The 17,189-nt window shown below is 55.6% G+C and overlaps 6 protein-coding genes across 6 annotated transcripts; 3 read left to right on the forward strand and 3 right to left on the reverse strand.

The window, feature by feature from the left end:
- Positions 1-55: 55 nt before the first annotated feature.
- On the forward strand, positions 56-1,027 carry DICSQDRAFT_177537 (uncharacterized protein; the record flags this gene model as incomplete). Its single annotated transcript, XM_007361575.1, has 3 exons — positions 56-243; positions 312-337; positions 390-1,027. The coding sequence occupies 3 exons, from the start codon at positions 56-58 to the stop codon at positions 1,025-1,027; spliced, it is 852 nt and encodes a 283-aa protein (XP_007361637.1).
- A 46-nt stretch (positions 1,028-1,073) lies between these two features.
- DICSQDRAFT_132309 (uncharacterized protein) lies at positions 1,074-5,326 on the reverse strand. The gene is made up of 12 exons (XM_007361376.1): positions 4,847-5,326; positions 4,602-4,793; positions 3,668-4,530; positions 3,514-3,613; positions 3,325-3,461; positions 2,975-3,274; positions 2,603-2,922; positions 2,438-2,549; positions 2,053-2,372; positions 1,704-1,988; positions 1,503-1,644; positions 1,074-1,445 (listed from the first exon to the last, which is right to left on the reverse strand). The coding sequence occupies exons 1-12, from the start codon at positions 5,283-5,285 to the stop codon at positions 1,185-1,187; spliced, it is 3,471 nt and encodes a 1,156-aa protein (XP_007361438.1). The 5' UTR covers positions 5,286-5,326; the 3' UTR covers positions 1,074-1,184.
- A 202-nt stretch (positions 5,327-5,528) lies between these two features.
- DICSQDRAFT_177539 (ras-domain-containing protein) lies at positions 5,529-8,346 on the reverse strand. The gene is made up of 11 exons (XM_007361377.1): positions 8,133-8,346; positions 7,891-8,011; positions 7,737-7,809; positions 7,573-7,684; positions 7,353-7,519; positions 6,834-7,291; positions 6,624-6,778; positions 6,189-6,566; positions 5,968-6,137; positions 5,710-5,916; positions 5,529-5,656 (listed from the first exon to the last, which is right to left on the reverse strand). The coding sequence occupies exons 1-6, from the start codon at positions 8,240-8,242 to the stop codon at positions 7,230-7,232; spliced, it is 645 nt and encodes a 214-aa protein (XP_007361439.1). The 5' UTR covers positions 8,243-8,346; the 3' UTR covers positions 5,529-5,656; positions 5,710-5,916; positions 5,968-6,137; positions 6,189-6,566; positions 6,624-6,778; positions 6,834-7,229.
- Positions 8,347-8,539: 193 nt separating this feature from the next.
- Positions 8,540-11,040, forward strand: DICSQDRAFT_177540 (MTHFR-domain-containing protein). Its single transcript, XM_007361378.1, has 10 exons — positions 8,540-8,673; positions 8,738-8,941; positions 8,998-9,043; positions 9,097-9,216; positions 9,279-9,434; positions 9,486-9,610; positions 9,669-9,854; positions 9,903-10,496; positions 10,551-10,670; positions 10,726-11,040. The coding sequence occupies exons 1-10, from the start codon at positions 8,590-8,592 to the stop codon at positions 10,903-10,905; spliced, it is 1,815 nt and encodes a 604-aa protein (XP_007361440.1). The 5' UTR covers positions 8,540-8,589; the 3' UTR covers positions 10,906-11,040.
- A 286-nt stretch (positions 11,041-11,326) lies between these two features.
- DICSQDRAFT_165877 (uncharacterized protein) lies at positions 11,327-14,217 on the forward strand (the record flags this gene model as incomplete). Its single annotated transcript, XM_007361379.1, has 5 exons — positions 11,327-11,941; positions 11,997-12,530; positions 12,588-12,691; positions 12,746-13,249; positions 13,308-14,217. The coding sequence occupies 5 exons, from the start codon at positions 11,327-11,329 to the stop codon at positions 14,215-14,217; spliced, it is 2,667 nt and encodes an 888-aa protein (XP_007361441.1).
- A 212-nt stretch (positions 14,218-14,429) lies between these two features.
- DICSQDRAFT_98073 (MCM-domain-containing protein) lies at positions 14,430-17,079 on the reverse strand (the record flags this gene model as incomplete). Its single annotated transcript, XM_007361380.1, has 9 exons — positions 16,978-17,079; positions 16,868-16,927; positions 16,597-16,817; positions 16,222-16,543; positions 15,601-16,171; positions 15,160-15,550; positions 14,731-15,101; positions 14,561-14,655; positions 14,430-14,498 (listed from the first exon to the last, which is right to left on the reverse strand). The coding sequence occupies exons 1-9, from the start codon at positions 16,987-16,989 to the stop codon at positions 14,430-14,432; spliced, it is 2,112 nt and encodes a 703-aa protein (XP_007361442.1). The 5' UTR covers positions 16,990-17,079.
- Positions 17,080-17,189: the final 110 nt, after the last annotated feature.

Here is a 17,189-nt window from a genome sequence, read left to right on the forward strand (position 1 = left end):
CCGTGCAGCTAATAAAGCTGCCGGGGACCGCACTGTTCTCCATGTGCCTCTTAAAATGCTCTATCATGACATCCTTGGTGGCCGGGTCGAGCTTCGCAACCCTCGAGAACATCTTTCCGCCCTCTTCGCTGGCTCTTTGACGACCGTCTCTGGCCTCGTGGTCTGCCTCGACGCTGACTACCTCTGGTGGATCAAACTGCTTGGCTGGATGGTATCCTGCGACCTGTTTGCTGACGTGAAACAGTACGGCATGCCCGTAAGTCCCTTTGAATTTTCGATGGCTGCTCAAAAGACTCTGATGTGCGGAACAGCGCGGACTTGTGCAAGGAAAGTCGCTGTATGCGAGGTCAAATCAATGCATACCCTGATCTTGTACCTGCTGTATGCAGTTCCGAGCAAGGCCAGTCAGTCTGACCATTCATCATCCCTCGACCATACCACGAACCCGGCCCAGCCCAACCACCCCTCCGACTCCGTCCCTCTATCGTCGCTATTCCTTAACACGCTGCACGATGAATTCCCAGCGCTCTCTCTCGACTGCGTTCCATACCGCCATTTAGAATCTTACATCCGGCATCTGCAGGCCGCCCTCGCACCCGGGGCCTTCCTTGTGCTCGGTCTCACCTCGCGCCCCGCGAACGCTTCCTTCTGGTCCCCATCCACAATCCTCACAGCAGTTCCGTTCTTTCCTCGTTGCTTCCTCAATGACAGGGATCAACAACACTCTGCCGCGCAGCGTACGACGACACCGCTCTTTACATCCATTCTCTCAGTCCTTCAGCTGCTCACCACCGGCCCGAATATGCTTACTGTGGAAGTGGCGCGAAACATTTCCAGGGAATACGCTCACTTCTTGCATGGCAGTGTGGACCGCTTGGAAAATGATCCGTACACTAGGGCCGCTTTCGTTCGCCAATGGGGGATGCAAGCTTGGGTTGAGGAGCGGCTATGCACGGCCTGGGAGGCGGGTTTGCTGGACGCGGGTTTGCTGGAGGGATGGGCCATTGTCGTGTGCAAGCCGGAATGATTTGAGCTGTTCCAACAGTGCTGATTTCAGACAATGGGGCATGATGAAACAATGTAATGCATCGATGAGCAGTGTAACGCTACATACAATATGATACAATATAAACATAACGAGCAGTCGGAAGCAATTAAAAAATCCTCGCCACGGATTGCGAACCCTAGTCTGGGTCGCAAACTACGTGTCGGAGCAAGATATATGCGCGCGAGTCCGGATTGTCTGGCTCGCCCTCGGGTAGCCAGCTCCCAAGCGTCAGATCGAGCATAGGACCGCCCTCGCCATTGGGACGGCGACGAGCCTCTCCCTCAGAGACATCCAATAAATCACCAAGGAGGGGCTGCAGACGCGCAATGAACATGCTAAAAGCGTCGTCGACATCGTCGTGCACGTCGTCAGGGACGAGATCCTGCAGTACAGTACACTGACTCAGCAACGTCAGTCAGAGATGCCTGGACTGAATGCGAGCATTATGACCTACCCGTTCATCTGACACGGAGACGGGCAAAGCCGTGCCTTCCTCGTCCTCTATACTGAAGTACAGGTTGAAGAACACTTGAACGAACGTCGTGTCCTCCATGACATCATCGCATTCGGTGCACCTCTGTCGCGTCTTGGGAATGCTGGATTACATTCGGTTCAGCACAACTACCTCTACGTACAACGAAAGCTCGATGCGTACCTTCGGTCGCAGTTCGTGCATCGCATAATTGTGCAGTCACGCAAATTGTCCGGGAAGAAGTCGACAACCTTTGCGCGTACGCGGAAGACAGACGGACAAGCGTCACTCGCCTTGACATCACTCAAGGCGACGTACTTGTCGTCCGCTTTGCCTTTGCCCTTCGTTCTTGAGGGAGACCTGGACTTCCCTTCGTCCGCCGGAGGGTTTGCGGCTCGACGGCTAGCGCGTCTGTTCTTCTTGTTGTCCTTGGGCTTCTCCTGAGAAGCCTCATAATCTTTCTTACGTCTGTAGCAAATATGGTAAACATCCCCTGATCCAAAACCAGACGAGTCGTTCCAATATGACTCACCTCAGTAGCGCCCTCAGTTCTATGTTTGAGGTCGACTTGGGGTTGAGCTTGGTGATAAGCCGGTGCTGCCCACCTAACCGACCGGAGAGCAGGGTGCCGCCGTTCGATGGACGTAGCCTCAGATTACGAATCGCAACAAAGTCGCCAGTCTCAAGGCTCTTGCCAACCTCGATCTGAGCATCGTTCAGGGAGATGCGGACAACGCGTTCTGCGAGTGCCCCAGAGGCAATCGTAGCCGCAACAGGCACGAGGTCCGGACGAGCGGTGTAGTCGGTAACATACAGGTATGAGAAGTCATCCTTCGCCGAGATACATATGACCTAGGAGCAGACCACGACTCAGTGAGTAACGCGGAAAGCGGCTGATACGAGCGAAACATGATTACCTCCACCGTGCAATTGAAGTGATGGTCTACCTCGACCTCCTGTATGAGCTGATGAGGGAACTCAGGAATACCATCAACAGTGCCCGCTCGAGCCTCCCATTCTTGTTTTCGTCTGAGGTACGTTAGTCGGGCACACCTAGAAGGATTTCGCCAACTCCAACTCACTTCAAAAGCTCGATTAGGTGCGGCTGGTTCTCCAGGACGTCTTCATCAAGCTTCTTGATTTTGTCACCCTCCTGCATCTTGCCTTCCAGATACCCACCCCCACTGACGCGAAGCCGCATGTTGCGCATCGAATAGTATTCGCCGGGTCGCATAGTGACTGCCACTTGGGCGGAAGAATCCCACATCTCGACCTGCATAACGACTGGGGCAAGCTTGGGCGGGCACCACGCAGCTTGTATCGGGGCCACAGAGGCGTTGCGCGTGTAGTCCGTGACGAAGAGAGTGTAGGGGTGGTCCCCATTCTGATAGCCGTGAAGAACCTAAAAGTGACCGTATTGGCTTGAGTCGACGCCACACAGGGAAAATACCCACCTCAACCGTGCAGTCAAAGTAACCGTTGCAGTCAGCATCTGAGAACAACTTGTGCGGACGACCACGCGAGGCCGACGTAGGATTCTCGGCACCAAACGCAACTTGATTCGCAGAAGCATCGCGCCACCAGTCCCCAAGCCTAAGACTGTGATGGACTTCGCTCCTTTCAGGCTGAAAGTGACGCAAAGCACACGAGTCTTCAGGCGCACTTGACAGCCTTCCCGTCTTGACATGGAAGACCGCCCACTGCCAGCCCTTGTATGACGCTCCGATGGCACAATACCCGTTGAATTGATCGACCTACGCAACCCAGTCAATGCATGGAGAAACGCTCTACCGTGGCGACGTACCATGATCGATCGCAGAATTAGGACGTCGCCCGCCTCCGTTTTGGGCAAGCCAAGTACAGCCTTGTCAAACAACGTGACGTTCAAGCCGCTAGTCGCGAAATTGGACGGGTCAAACAAGTTCAACCTCATCATGAACTCTGCCAGGTGTGTCAATGATGCACTCTACTTCGCCATGGAATGCTGCCTTACCGCCCGTCTTGGTTTGTGTAGTGATAGGAGCAGCAGCAATCACTCCCATGATGTTCCGCATGCCTGACCCGGTAAATTCGAGAAGCGGGATGTATGCGCCCTGAAGCGCAGGCAAAGTCAGTAATCTAGAGAGTTCGCAATGTCACGGACGTACAAACGAAGTGTGGCAGCCAATGCGCAGAGCTTCAGTGGGATCAGCGTTATCATGACGCTGGCTTGGTGGTGGTGGTGAAGGTTCGCGCGCAGGTGCAAATTGAGACGCGGGCTCGGGTTTGGGCACAGGTTCGGCTTTTGGTACGGATTCAGCTTCGGGCGACGGATTCTCTTCATGCTGTGGTTCTCTCGACTGGCCAGGCGGGTCGTCATCCAGATTTCGAACAGCATCCTTGGGACCCGTACCAAGCTCTGCCGCATCGAATCGGCGAAGTAGCTCCTCTGGAATGTCATTTTCGACCGCACCCCAGTAGTCCTCCTCGCAGTCCATCTCGCCATCGCCGTGACCAATGCTTCCCGCTCGCAGCTGCCCGTTATCCTCCTGGACACCAGCAACTGACCCAAATTTCTTCCGCAGTTGCTTTTCTCTTCGCCGTGCCTCTCTGACAGAGTTCCACCGCTTCTTACTTGCTTTGCCTGGCAGAGGAGACTGTCGGCGGTCTTTGGGGCGCGACGGACCTGAACCTTCGTTGGGGTGTTGCTTCGTTCCCATCTCAACACCGGACACAGGGGACTTAGAGGGTTGGTGCGCCACGACCTGAGGCCGAGACAGACTTTTGGCTCCCTCGATGGATGGCATCGTGGATGCACCGTGCTGCGCTTGTGATAGACTTGTAACCGGAGTTTCCTCGCCGGCTCGTGTGCGATCGACCTTGGGATCAACGTCGGTGCCGAGTTCTGGCGGAGGTGAAGGAAGACTCTGTGGGTTCTGCGAGTCGTCATTCGGGTTCGAGCTATGTGGTGTGGCGCCTATGACCACACTAGGACCACCCACGGGCTCTCCATAGGGAGGCTCAACGGCATCTTAGTGTTGCAAGAGGAAATCGGTGGAAGAATGTTAGCTTGGAGACGTGTTTCAGATGTTATCAACGCACTGATGCACTCATTGACTGGGCTTTCATAACGCGTATGAGGTGAGCTAGGTACACCCTCATGAGTTGTAGAAGGAGTGGGTGGAGGGGTCCTTCTCCTCTTCTTTGGGGCAGCCGGGGTGGCAGCGTCCTGAGGATTGGCACTAGTACCAAGGGTTGTAGGGAACGAGGTGCCGGGGCGAGTATCAACGACTGCTAAGAGACGCGTTAGGATTCAGCTGGAGAGCGAGATGGAAGCGATGTCTCACTACTCCAGGTATCGAAGAATGCCTCCTCCCCTGTCTTCGGGTTGTGCACGTATACCGCGACACCTTCTCGCCAAGCAAACCGCTTGCGCAAGACAAGCGGCCTAATCTTTTCCAAAGGCAAATCCTCCAAGACAACGCCCTTCAAGGTCAAACGGACCTGAGCTCCAACGGCCACGGGGAGGCTACGGAACCACCTTGAGATACTCCCTGAAAGCAAGACGTGTGCACGAGATCCGAGTTCGACCGTAAGCACGAGCTCCCAGCTATCATCAGAGACAGTTCCTCTGTCATAGACCTTCCCTTCGATATATCCCGTGCAGTCGCTGGGTTTCTTGCACACGTCTCCTGCTCTCCTCTTCTGATCGGGCTTGAACGTTACGGCCACCGCCCCTCGGACATCCAGGGTGCAAGAGGCATCGTCGTCCAGGGGACGCTTCATATCAGGCAAACAGAGGGAAAACGTAGACCATAAGGATGTTGGCAGGACCGAAGCAGTGACTGTGAGGAAACAAGGCGCATGTGGGCGTGTTTACAGTAGTCGCGACTCGCGACGCGTCGTGACGCGCTCCCAGCCGGCAGCGCCGGGCCGGAGCACCTGGAGATGCCTCCTTCCAGCATATTCGGATTGACTTCGAGTTCTTAGTGACTCTCTGGGATCCTCAGCCGCTCGGACGAATAACAGGGTCAACTTGCACTTGCACCGCTACACTACAGCTTCAATGGAGGACGTACCACTACCGTCGCTATTCCATCGCGCTCTCACCACAGCGTCCAGGGCGCTCAACTTACCAACGATCGAAGACGAGACACAGGTACATCGGTTTGCTTCCAAGGCCGCTTTCTACCTTACGAATTCGGCGCACAGGAGCTCATTCAATCTGCACTCGACGACCTTCGTCAGTGCAGCTCGCGCGTGGCCAAGCTCTCGCTCTTCAGCGCAAACGAGCACCTCACAGACATCCCCACCCGTGATCTCGTCTATATACTCGTACCCTACGCGCTCTCAGAGGTGCTCTCTCGAGTCCGGACAACGGATCGTGATGAGCGGTTAGACTTGGTCAGCAATGTCAAGGTGCGCCGATCTCGTCGTGTATGCCCTTTACGATGTTAACCGAATGGACAGAGATATCTAGAATCCTTTGTCCGCTACTTGGAGTTGTATGAAATCATCACGGAGGAGGATAAGGCGCTGTACGGCCGCGCCGCATCCTCAGTGAGTGATCCCGCGAAACGGAGAGAGCTGAAGATCAAGCAGTACAAACGGGAGAAGGATATCAGGACGAGGATCGAGGTGCGTTTCGTCCGTGCTAGCCATGCTTCAGGAGGTACTGAGCTACAGCAGGCCTTGCGGAAGCGCAAAAACCCTAACGCGACCGATGCCAACACCAATCTTGAGCTCATTGCATCCGTTCTCCCCGACCCATCACAAAACTCCGATGAGGCAAGTACAGAGCCCGACGCCGACACTGAAGATATCCTTCGGGAGGCCGTGATCTTTCTGCTGCGCTTCAGCTATGCGGAAGCACAAGCGCAGCTGGAGAGCACCAATCAGGAACTCGAGCTTCTGCGGAATGCACCTCCAACGCCGCCTCAGCGGCAGCATTCCGATGACCCCCGTTTGGCTAAGAAGCGCAAGGAGGACAGCATGTGGAAGCTGGACGCGCCAGTCAACAGAGGCGGTCCGGACGGCAAGGGGCCGTTATTGGATCCTCAAGGGAAGGTAACTTGACGTAGCCAGCATAGATTGGCGCCACTTGAAGACTAATCGCGCTTGTAGCCTTTGCGACCATTCATGATCCTCCCGTCGAACGCGGACGAGCGCGCGAGATTCCAAGCTCAAGTCTTTCAGGCTGATCATCGACTGCCGACCATGACGATCGACGAATACCTCGAGGTCGAGCGGCAGCGTGGCAATATCATCTCCGGCGGAGGGTACGTCTAATCAGATTCAGAACCACAACCGTTGCTTGATCGCTCTCACTTCCAGTCCTGCCTCCGAAGCCAAACCCACGTCGAAAGAGCAACTCGCTATCGATGCTGAACAAGATGGCACAGTATTCGGAGAAGAGAAGGCCGAAGAGAAGAGGCAGAAGGATGAGTCATGGGCTCAATACACGGACACCCACCCTCGAGGCGCTGGTAACACCATGAACCGCGGCTGAGCACGAGTGAATAGACTTATACAATGCATTACGGACGCATAGCACTGCTTGTAGCAAGTATTCCTTGATGTATGACTAGGGCGTTGTCGCTGAGTACTATGGAGTACAACAACACGCCGGATCAAATGATGTAAAGGAAGGTATACACGCGGTTAAAGGGTACATGCAAGCGTAAGTGAAGCAGAAAGGTGTACGCTTTGCTCTAGCACTCGAGGGTGAGCTCAGCACTGACACTGCGACGCGTCCGGCACTTCGTTCTGCGGTGGTGATGTCACGTCGATCTCTGGCATCAACGACGCATTACTTTAGGCAGGTACGAGGAAGATAGCGGCGGATGGACCTACTGGTGTTCTGCGCCTCTGACTGCTCATTTTCCTTTTCCATACCCACCAACGACATGGCGATCTTCTTAAACAAGCTCTTCACGTTGTGCCCGGCCTTTGCAGACGTCTCCATGAACATGATGTTTAATTGGGTCGCCTTCGCGTTTGCCTCCTCGAGTGTTACTTGCCTACCAAAGCGCGAGATGTCAGAACGCCCATTGGACAGTACGTGAGCACTCACCGCTTGTCTGACAAGTCGGCCTTATTGCCGACCAGTACAATGATGACGTCGTTCCCCCGTTCCGAACGGACATCGTCAATCCATTTCGATGTGGAGAGGAAGGATTGTCGATCTTCGGCGGCGTAAATACCATGTCGCACGACATCTAGTGGACACACACTCACTTGTGATGTCAAACACGACGATGGCTACGGAGCAGTCACGAATGTATGAGGGGATTAGAGAACGGTAGCGTTCCTACAATGCAGAAGACAGAGAGGACAAGACGCTTACACGTTAGTACCCCGACTTCCATACGGTCTAAATGTATCTACTCGCCTGTCCAGCAGTGTCCCATAGTTGTAGCCGTACTGTCCTATCCTCCAGGTACATAGCTTTGCTCAGGAAGTCAATGCCTATCGTGGCCTGGTACGTGTTGTCGAAGGTGTCGTACATGAATCTAATGCCCGAGTATCCGCACCGCGTTAGATCTCTCCCATTCTCCACATTGGATGAGAGACGGAGAGAGGACGAGAAGGACCGGAGGCTTAGATCCTCGAGAAGGGATACGAAACGCGTACCTTGTTATTAGACTGGTCTTCCCCACACTCTGGTCGCCAAGGAGGACAATCTTGCTCCGTTTCAGCGGCGGCGAGGAGAAATCAGCAGTCACGGGAGTAGTCGCAGACATGATGACAGCAAAACAAGAAAGATGTAACAGTGGTCTGCGGAATGAGAGACACGGGCAGGGACGTCGGCGACAACGGGCGGTACTGTAATCAGCGACGTGCTCGCTGTCCCGGACAGCGAGATGGGTGTTTGCCGGTGTTTGGGAGTCGTCTGCGGGCTGCGTAGATTAGATAGGCGCGTGCTCGTCCATTGGGGAGTTCCAGCGCTTGTGCGCGAGGCGTGAATGGAATTCGCGATGGCGCGGTGTTCCGTGCGAGCGGACTCCGGCAGCGGCTCCATTTTGCAGCTCAGGTCTTCCCCGCCTCCTTCTCACCCTTCTTCCACACTCCAGTCTGGACGTTGGCAGACATGAAGCTGACGGACAGGATCGCACAATATGATCCCAACAGGCTCTTCTACACGTTCGAGTTCTTCCCGCCGAAGACGGATCAGGTGAAGGCGCACCCCGAGTCATGGATGTGGACTGAGCTCATGCGTATGTGCCCACTCTTTGCAGGGTTTCGAGAACCTAGTATCCCGTATTGCGCGCATGGTTGCGCTGAATCCGCTTTCTGTCAGTGTCACTTGGGGTGCCGGTGGGACGACCAAAGACCGCTCGCTCGACCTAGCGGGCTTGACACAGCTTGAGCATGGCATCGATACAACACTTCATCTGACATGCACGAACATGGTCCAAGGAAGTGTGGACGCGGCGTTAAGGGTGCGTTGTTTCGATCTGAAGGTGAATCTTATACCCGCTCACCCCCCTACGTTCAGGAAGCCAAGGAACGGGGGATCGAGAACATCCTTGCGCTTCGTGGAGGTACGGGGATCGTCGCACCCAACCTAAACACATTCTGATAATATACCCTCTAGACCCGCCTAGAGGCTCAGAGCACTGGATCCCTACGGACTCGCGCTTCCAACACGGTGTCGATCTGGTGCGATACATCAAGTCAACGCCTGAGTTTGCGCATTTCTGCGTCGGCGTGGCAGGTCACTTCATTGCCTTCGGACTGTCTCTACCTGTACTCACGGCGCTGTGGGAACGTCTGCAGCATACCCCGATGGGCACCCTGACAGGGACACGACGGAAGACCGTGAGCTCGATCACTTGAAGGAAAAGGTCAATGCTGGTGCCGAATTCATCATAACGCAACTCTTCTACGACGTCAATGGTTTCCTCCAATGGGTCAAGAAGGTCCGCGAGAAAGGTAGGTCTTGTGCTCGTATTACATTCCAAGCCTATCTCAAGAGATTCGCAGGCATCACCGTGCCAATTATCCCTGGTATAATGCCTATACAAACATACGCCTCTTTCCTCCGCATGACGAAACTCTGTGCGACTAGCGTCCCACCGAAAATGATGTCCGACCTCGTTCCCATCCGCGTGCGTCGATTACACCGTGTCGCCGTCACATATGTGCCTCTGACCCTGTCTTTCACAGCATGATGATCAAAAAGTAAAGGACTATGGCGTGAGGCTAGCCGTAGACATGATTCGGCAATTGCAAGCGGGAGGGATCCAAGGCGTGCACTTTTGCACCCTCAACCTCGAGAAGAGCATCATCCGCATCCTGGAGGCTTTAGGTCTTGCGGGAGATGTCTCACATTCAAGCAACAAGCTCATTGCTGTATGTTGTACACACTAGCCATCATGGACGCCTGCTAACTCCGTCTAGGATGACGCAGTCCCGCCAGAACGAACCGTGACGCCGCACACTGCAGCGGACAGGGCGACCAAGGAGCTGGCGACCTCTGTCCCTGAACCTGACGCAAGCAAGGGCGAAATCAATAGCGCCGCGGACTGGGACGACTTCCCGAACGGCCGTTTCGGCGACTTCAAGAGTCCAGCGTATGGCGAGACGGACCGGTGGGGAAGTTCGGCGCTGCAAAGCAAGGCCGCGACGACTCCGGTATCCCACTGGGGTAACCCGAAGACCGTCAACGATCTGACTTCGCTCTTCCTTCGCTATCTCCATTCCAAGATTGCGACGACGCCGTTTTCGTGTACGCCTTTGTCACCGGAGTCTTTGATGATCTTCCCTCACCTGGAGAAGCTTACTTCGAAGGGCTGGTGGACCGTGGGCTCGCAGCCGGCGATCAACGGCGCACCTTCGACTGACGAGGTCGTCGGCTGGGGACCTCGGGGCGGATACGTGTACCAGAAGTGCTTCGTCGAATTCTTTGTCGCGGAGCAGGATGTGAACAGAATCGCGAGGAAAGTCGACAGCGAGGGTGCAGGTTGGATTAGCTATTTCGCGGGAACTGCGAAGGTATGTGCCTTACGCTCACACCCTTAAGCAGGATCAGCTGAAAACAATGCGCAGGGCGACGTTCTGACGAATGTACCGGAGGGCGGTCGCAACGCAGTCACATGGGGCGTTTTCCCTGGACAGGAGATCGCGCAAACGACCATCATCGAGAAGGAGTCGTTCCTGTCGTGGAAGGTATGCATGCTTCAACGACACTCCTTTACCTGTAGCTGACACCTTGTACCCGTAGGACGAGGCGTTCTCGATATGGGACGAATGGGCGTCCTTCTACCCTCCGGAGTCCCAGGAGCGTCGCCTGTTAGAGGATGTTCGTGATAAGCGCTGGCTTGTCAGCCTCGTTCACCACGACTACATGGACCCCAACGCGTTATGGACTTTCTTGTTCAAAGGCGCGACACCTTTGCTATAATTCTTCTCGTCCAAATATTGTAGGCGGGTTTGTCATCGCATTATAGGCATAAGCATATCGGCAATTGTATCTATACTCGGCGCATCTTGTGTAGTACCTTCGTTTAAGCTCAGTGTTGTCCCTCCGAAGGCGATCATACAGTCCATCAGGCACACGACGTTCGAACATCTCGTACTTGGGCATGGGAAGCCAAGCCGTCTTGACGGGAACAACCAAGCCACGCGCACGAGAATGGATTCCCAACGTTGGGAGGATGTGACATGGGTCACGCTTGGATGACCGGATATGGCGGGGCGGTACTGCGCTGTGGGCGACGCAGGTGTGAACGTCGTGCAGTCCAAAGACCTCTCTTTTACACCCACCTCGCCAGGCTTGCCTGCCCCTTCCACGCGCAGCACGTCTTGCTGCATCTTGACGCACAATGCGTCTCCTCCCCCTCACTCTCGTTCTCGCCATTCAATCCGTCTTGGCCGCCCAACCTGCGAAGCGCTTCTACAACACGCACGACTACTATGTATTGGAACATGACCCTCTGGAAGGAGCATCGCTGGCCGAGATTGCGAGCGCGTTAGGCGTCGAGGTCGTTGAGCAGGCGGGGGAGCTCGCAAACCACTGGCTTGTACGCGTGGCGAAGGGACTGCAGAAGAGGGATGCGGACCCGGTTCTACGCTCATTAGAAGGCCTTCGGCTGGAGGCAAAATCACCTCATTCCCCTCGTTCGGAATCTACGTTACAAAGACGAAGAGTTGCTTCGTCCGTCAAGAACGTCTTTCCCCAGACCCTCCGTCAGCGCGTCAAGCGCGCTCCTCCACCTATACGACCGCCGAAGGTCGAGACTGCTGAAGAGGTCGCGCACCGTCTCGAGTTCCAAGACCCGGAGTTCGGGAGGCAATGGCATCTCGTCAACAACGACTACCCGGAGCATATGATGAACGTCACTGCGCTGTGGGAGGACGGCATCACTGGCAAGGGCGTCATCACGGCATTCGTTGATGATGGCCTGGACTATACTAGCGATGATCTCGCAGCAAACTTCGTGAGTGTACCTACCATAATCGTTCAAGACAGGACATAATCTCTGCGTTGTGCAGTACGCGTACGGCTCGTACGACTACAACGACCACACCGATCTCCCCACACCTGTCCTCTTCGACGATCACCATGGCACTCGCTGCGCAGGACAGGTCGCTGCTGTTAAGAATGATGTCTGCGGTGTTGGGATTGCGTACGACTCGAAGGTCGCGGGTATTCGAATACTCTCAGGACCCATTTCGGACATAGATGAGGCTGCTGCCCTCAACTACGACTACCAGAACACTTCCATCTACTCCTGCTCTTGGGGCCCTCCCGACGATGGTAGGTCAATGGAGGGACCTGGCTATCTCATCCGCAAGGCTATGGTCAACGGCATCCAGCAAGGACGCGGCGGCAAAGGCTCTCTATACGTCTTCGCTAGTGGAAACGGCGGTCGCAGTGGTGACCAGTGCAACTTTGACGGCTATACCAATAGTATATTTTCTGTGACAGTCGCCGCGATTGACTTCAAGGGGTATCATCCGGATTACTCGGAGTCGTGTGCCGCGAATATGGTCGTTGCGTATACTTCCGGTGGTGGCAACTACATCGTGCGTATATCGCTACCTCTTGAGCCCTCGCACGAATAACAAACCGAGGTCTTGTAGACTACCACTGATAGGGGGAAGAACAAATGTTCTCACTCACACGGCGGTACTTCTGCTGCGGCACCTAACGCTGCGGGGATCTTCGCACTTGCGCTGCAAGCCCGGTACGCAGGCTTTTGAACGGCTCATAGGAGACCATCTGACTGTATAAATTACAGCCCTGATCTTGGGTGGCGCGATGTCCAGCATCTCTGCGTCCGTACAGCTCTGCAGGTGAATCCGGATGATCCTGACTGGGAGCAGACGGCGGCAGGCCGGCCTTACAGTTACAAGTATGGCTATGGGAGTCTGAGCGGCGTCGACTTCGTCAAGGCTGCGCAGACATGGAAGCTGGTCAACCCGCAGACATGGATCGATCTTCCCGCGGTGCAGATCAACAACGGTACGATGGACGCGAACTGGACCACAACTGGGGGAAGTCCCATCCCTGAGGACGGCGTCGAAAGCAAGATCACCGTTACGAAGGAGCTGCTCGAGGATCACAACTTCGCTGGGCTGGAGCATGTTACCGTCAAAGTGTGGATCACACATACGCGTCGCGGAGATGTAGAGGTCGAGCTCGTGAGCCCGAATGGAGTCAGAAGCGTCCTTGCGGCGCGCCGTTACGGTGATAACGCGAACACCGGGTATCCAGGCTGGACGTTCATGACCGTCAAGCACTGGTGAGTTCCTGACTAGAGGAGACTGCTGCACAGACGTTGATCATGAGTGTGATGACAGGGATGAGGACCCCGTCGGAGAATGGACCATTCGCGTTTCTGATCAGCGCAAAGAGGATCAGTCTGGTGTATTCTTGGGTTGGTCTATGTCCATCTGGGGATCCGTAGCGGATCCAGAAAAGGAGCACAAGCCTTACGTTGTTCCTCTTGAGGACGATGTCCTCCCGCCACTGCCTTCCAACACCACCGACGATGGTTCATCATCCTCCATTGTTCCTTCCTCTACCAGCACGAAGACGATCCCCCGTCCCACCGAACATCTCCCTGGTGACCATGGCGAGTCCGATGGTGAGAACCACAAGCCCGCGTTCTCTACGACCGGTACAGCCGCGAGTCCGACCAAACCCCCAGAGGATGTCGCGGAGTCCGCGACAGCCTCTCCGTCCATCACCTCGACGCCCGACGAGGGCTGGTTCTCCGACCTCGGAAGTTTGGCTTCGAACCAAGTGTGGTTCTTCCTGGCCATCGGAGCAGTCGTCATTTTCGGCGTCGGCGTTGGGCTATTCTTCTGGCGTCGCTCGGTCGCACGCAAGCGGCGCGCGAACTACTCCAGCCTCCACGACGACGACGTCGCGATGGGTGCCGTAGGTCGGAACAGCAGTGGAGCGCGCGCACCGAGACAGACGAAAGAGTTGTACGACGCGTTTGGGGAGGTGTCTGACGATGAGGATGCAGACGAAGAGACTGCGCTGCGACCGCACATCGCCTCTCCTGGTCTGCATACAGGCCTGCACTCAGGCTTCCTAGACGATGATGACCCTCCTACGGCAGGGAGCGACCCCAAAGAGACACGCTACCGAGATGAGCCTGAGTCGCCAGTAGACGACGAGAAGGAGCGCTCAGGAGCGACGAGTCCAGGAAGTGGCAGTGGCAGCGGGAGTAGTTGGGAGCATGCCTCGGAGACGCGATAGTATCCCTGGTTGAATAGACGTCGGTGTGTCGGGCTTGTCACCTCGGAATACCATTGGAACTGTATACCTCATCATGACACGTATTGTATGCAAGGAAGGCTATTTATATGTGCTACAGGACAGTACAAACAACACAGCATGATGCAGAACAAGCGGATCATAATCTACAGAGATGAGCAGAGTACTAACAAATATGCGAATAGCAGAGGATCCTAATCCGTCTCGATGAAGCGCAGTTTTGAGTTGTGCGCGACTCGGGTCCAGACGTCAAGACCTTCGTACTATGCAAGGCACGAATGTCAGCGTCTGCATGCGGATATGAAGAATGACCGACGCTACGAACCTCAAGAATCGTCTCCATGAGCTGCGCTTCGGTGAAGCCAGCCGTCAGGACGCGCGACCGGATGTCGATCATGGACAGCTCTTCCGCGTCCTCCTCTTCGTCCTCGTCGACGTCCATATCGCGCTCGCCTCCAGGCCCGCGCCCGATCCTCTTCGCTCCACGCGCGCGACGACCCTTCTTCCCCGTCTGCGCCGTCTTTGCCATCTCCTTGATGAGCCGGAAGATCTTGCTGACGTCCGAACGGTCGTGGTCACGGCCCTCCTCGTCGTCCTCCGCTAAGCTCTTCTTGCTCACCTCCATGAGACGGAGCGCCTCGTTCACGTCTGCCTGCATGACGGCGTCGGCGAAGCGGAGACGCGCAAGGGCCTGCGAGAGGCGGAGCACACCGAGGAGTGTACGTGCGGAGGTGTAGGTGTGCGACTTCTTTTGCGCGTCTTGGTCCTTCGCTTCTTTGCGCAGGCGGACGTAGCAGTTGACAATGTATTCGGACACCTCGGCGGGAACCGTCGGACGGTGTTGACGTGCGCGGGCGATGTAGTGGCTTCGGAAGAAACGAGGTCAGGGGCGACGCAGGATCGGAATATCAGGGATATGCTCACCGGATGAGTGTGGGGTCGAGAACGTCGAAGTCGAGCGGGGGGTGGGTGTTATACATGTGCACATGGGTGACGTGCATCGCGAGCTGCTCGTCGTCTTCGCGTGTGGGCTTGTCGAGGATGAGGAACAGCAGGTCAAAACGGGACAGGAGGGCAGCGGGCAGGTTGATGTTCTCCACGGGGGAGATTTTCGGGTTGTAGCGGCCGTACAGAGGGTTGGCAGCGGCGAGGATGGAGGTCCGCGCGTTAAGTGTTGTCGAGATGCCCGCTTTGGAGATCGAGATGGTTTGCTGCTCCATGACTTCGTGGATCGCTGTGCGGTCGGATTCCTCCATCTTGTCGAACTCGTCGATACAGCAAATGCCATTATCAGCGAGGACCAGTGCACCACCCTCTGCGAGTCGGTTAGCGGGCGCGTCCACGGGCCAAGAGGGTAAGACATACCAAGAACCATCTCGTCGGTAACGGGGTCGCGCATAACCGCAGCCGTCAGACCAACACCTGAAGATCCACGACCCGTCGTGTAGACGCCACGCGGCGCAACCTTCGAGATGTACTTGAGTAGCTGGGATTTGGCCACACCAGGATCACCCATGAGGCAGATGTTGATGTCTCCGCGAATCTTCATGCCGTCGCCCATGGTCTTCGTGACACCGCCTACCAAGAGTAGCAGTAGCGCCTTCTTCACGTCAAGATGACCATATATCTCGGGGGCTATACTCTGAGCGAGCTTGCTATACAGCTCGGGGTCGTGGCTCAGCGCGTCGATTTCGCGGACGATCTCAGGCGTAAGTTCCATCTGGCTGTACTGCTTCTTGAGCTGATGTATATGGTGAGCCTCGAGGAAGGTGTCGGTAAGGAGGCCGGCACGGATCGCTTGGTAGCCGGTATAGGGAATGGGGAGGAAGATACCACCGAGATGAACGATGTCGCCGGGATTCATCTGTCGCGTGAGCGAACCGTGAACGTGCACAGTCATCGAACGCGGTATGTGGCCAACGGGAACTTGATCCGCCTACACAGGACTCAGACAGAGCCAGTCATTGCAGAACGCGTAATACGCACCATCTCCTGAATCTTCACTTCCTGGAAGGGAGTGAACCGGCATGCACGGGTCTGCATGTGCAACGTCCCTCGAATGCCGTTCTTCTTGCAGCTGTCCTCGTTCTGACAGTCGAAGATGGGCTGAAAGTCTTTCCTGGTGATGTCTTGGAACGTTTCCGAGCCGCATGAGTCGCATGTGTAGGCGTTCACCCGAAGTAGAGGCTTTACTTCAGAGACGCGGGTAACGATTCCTCGTACGGTGATGAGCCTTCCGAGGTGGGCACCCTTTACATCGCGCACTGCCATAGCAATGTCCGAACGGAGGGGCTGGAAGTACAGGTTGCTATATAACCAGTGGGCATTGCGCCTCTCGCAGAAAACTAAGGAACTACTCACTATCGCCTCAGCAGGTGGTTCGGAATGAGTTGTTCTCCAGCTTCAGCATTCTCATTCTGCTGCCTGCGTTGATGTAGGATAATGTCAATGACCTCGTCGTGCTCGCTAATATCCTTGGTCGGTTGGGGCATGATATCGTCGATGACTTCGCTGAACAGGGCGACGTAACGACGAGTATTCCTCCGGATTCTTGAGACAAGCTCGGCTACCGTGCGGTCATGCTAGGATGCATATGAGCAGAGCCCGGAGTCGCCTTAAAGTGGTTGCGCACCTCAGATATATCCTCGAGGTCGATGACCAACATCTCTTGCTCCCGGTTCGCGACCCTTTGCTGTGGCTGGGATGAGTGGGAGCAAGCCGAGCAATGTACTGCCCACGCACCAGCTGCTGCATGTACTTCAGGTTTTTAGTCCTCGCGGGCGCGTCTCCATCGTCGTGAATATCAATATCCGCAAAGCCGTTTATGAGATCCTTGTCCTGAGTGGTGAACGTGGAGAGGAACTGCTTGATGCGTTCTGCGCGGGGGATAAGCAGGGTGCGACGCGTGTTTGAGAGGGAAACGCGCCTTTCTCTTCGTTGTAGTCGACTTCAAT

This window comes from Dichomitus squalens (assembly GCF_000275845.1).
Source record: "Dichomitus squalens LYAD-421 SS1 unplaced genomic scaffold DICSQscaffold_2, whole genome shotgun sequence".
In the NCBI taxonomy this organism is placed as follows: domain Eukaryota; kingdom Fungi; phylum Basidiomycota; class Agaricomycetes; order Polyporales; family Polyporaceae; genus Dichomitus; species Dichomitus squalens.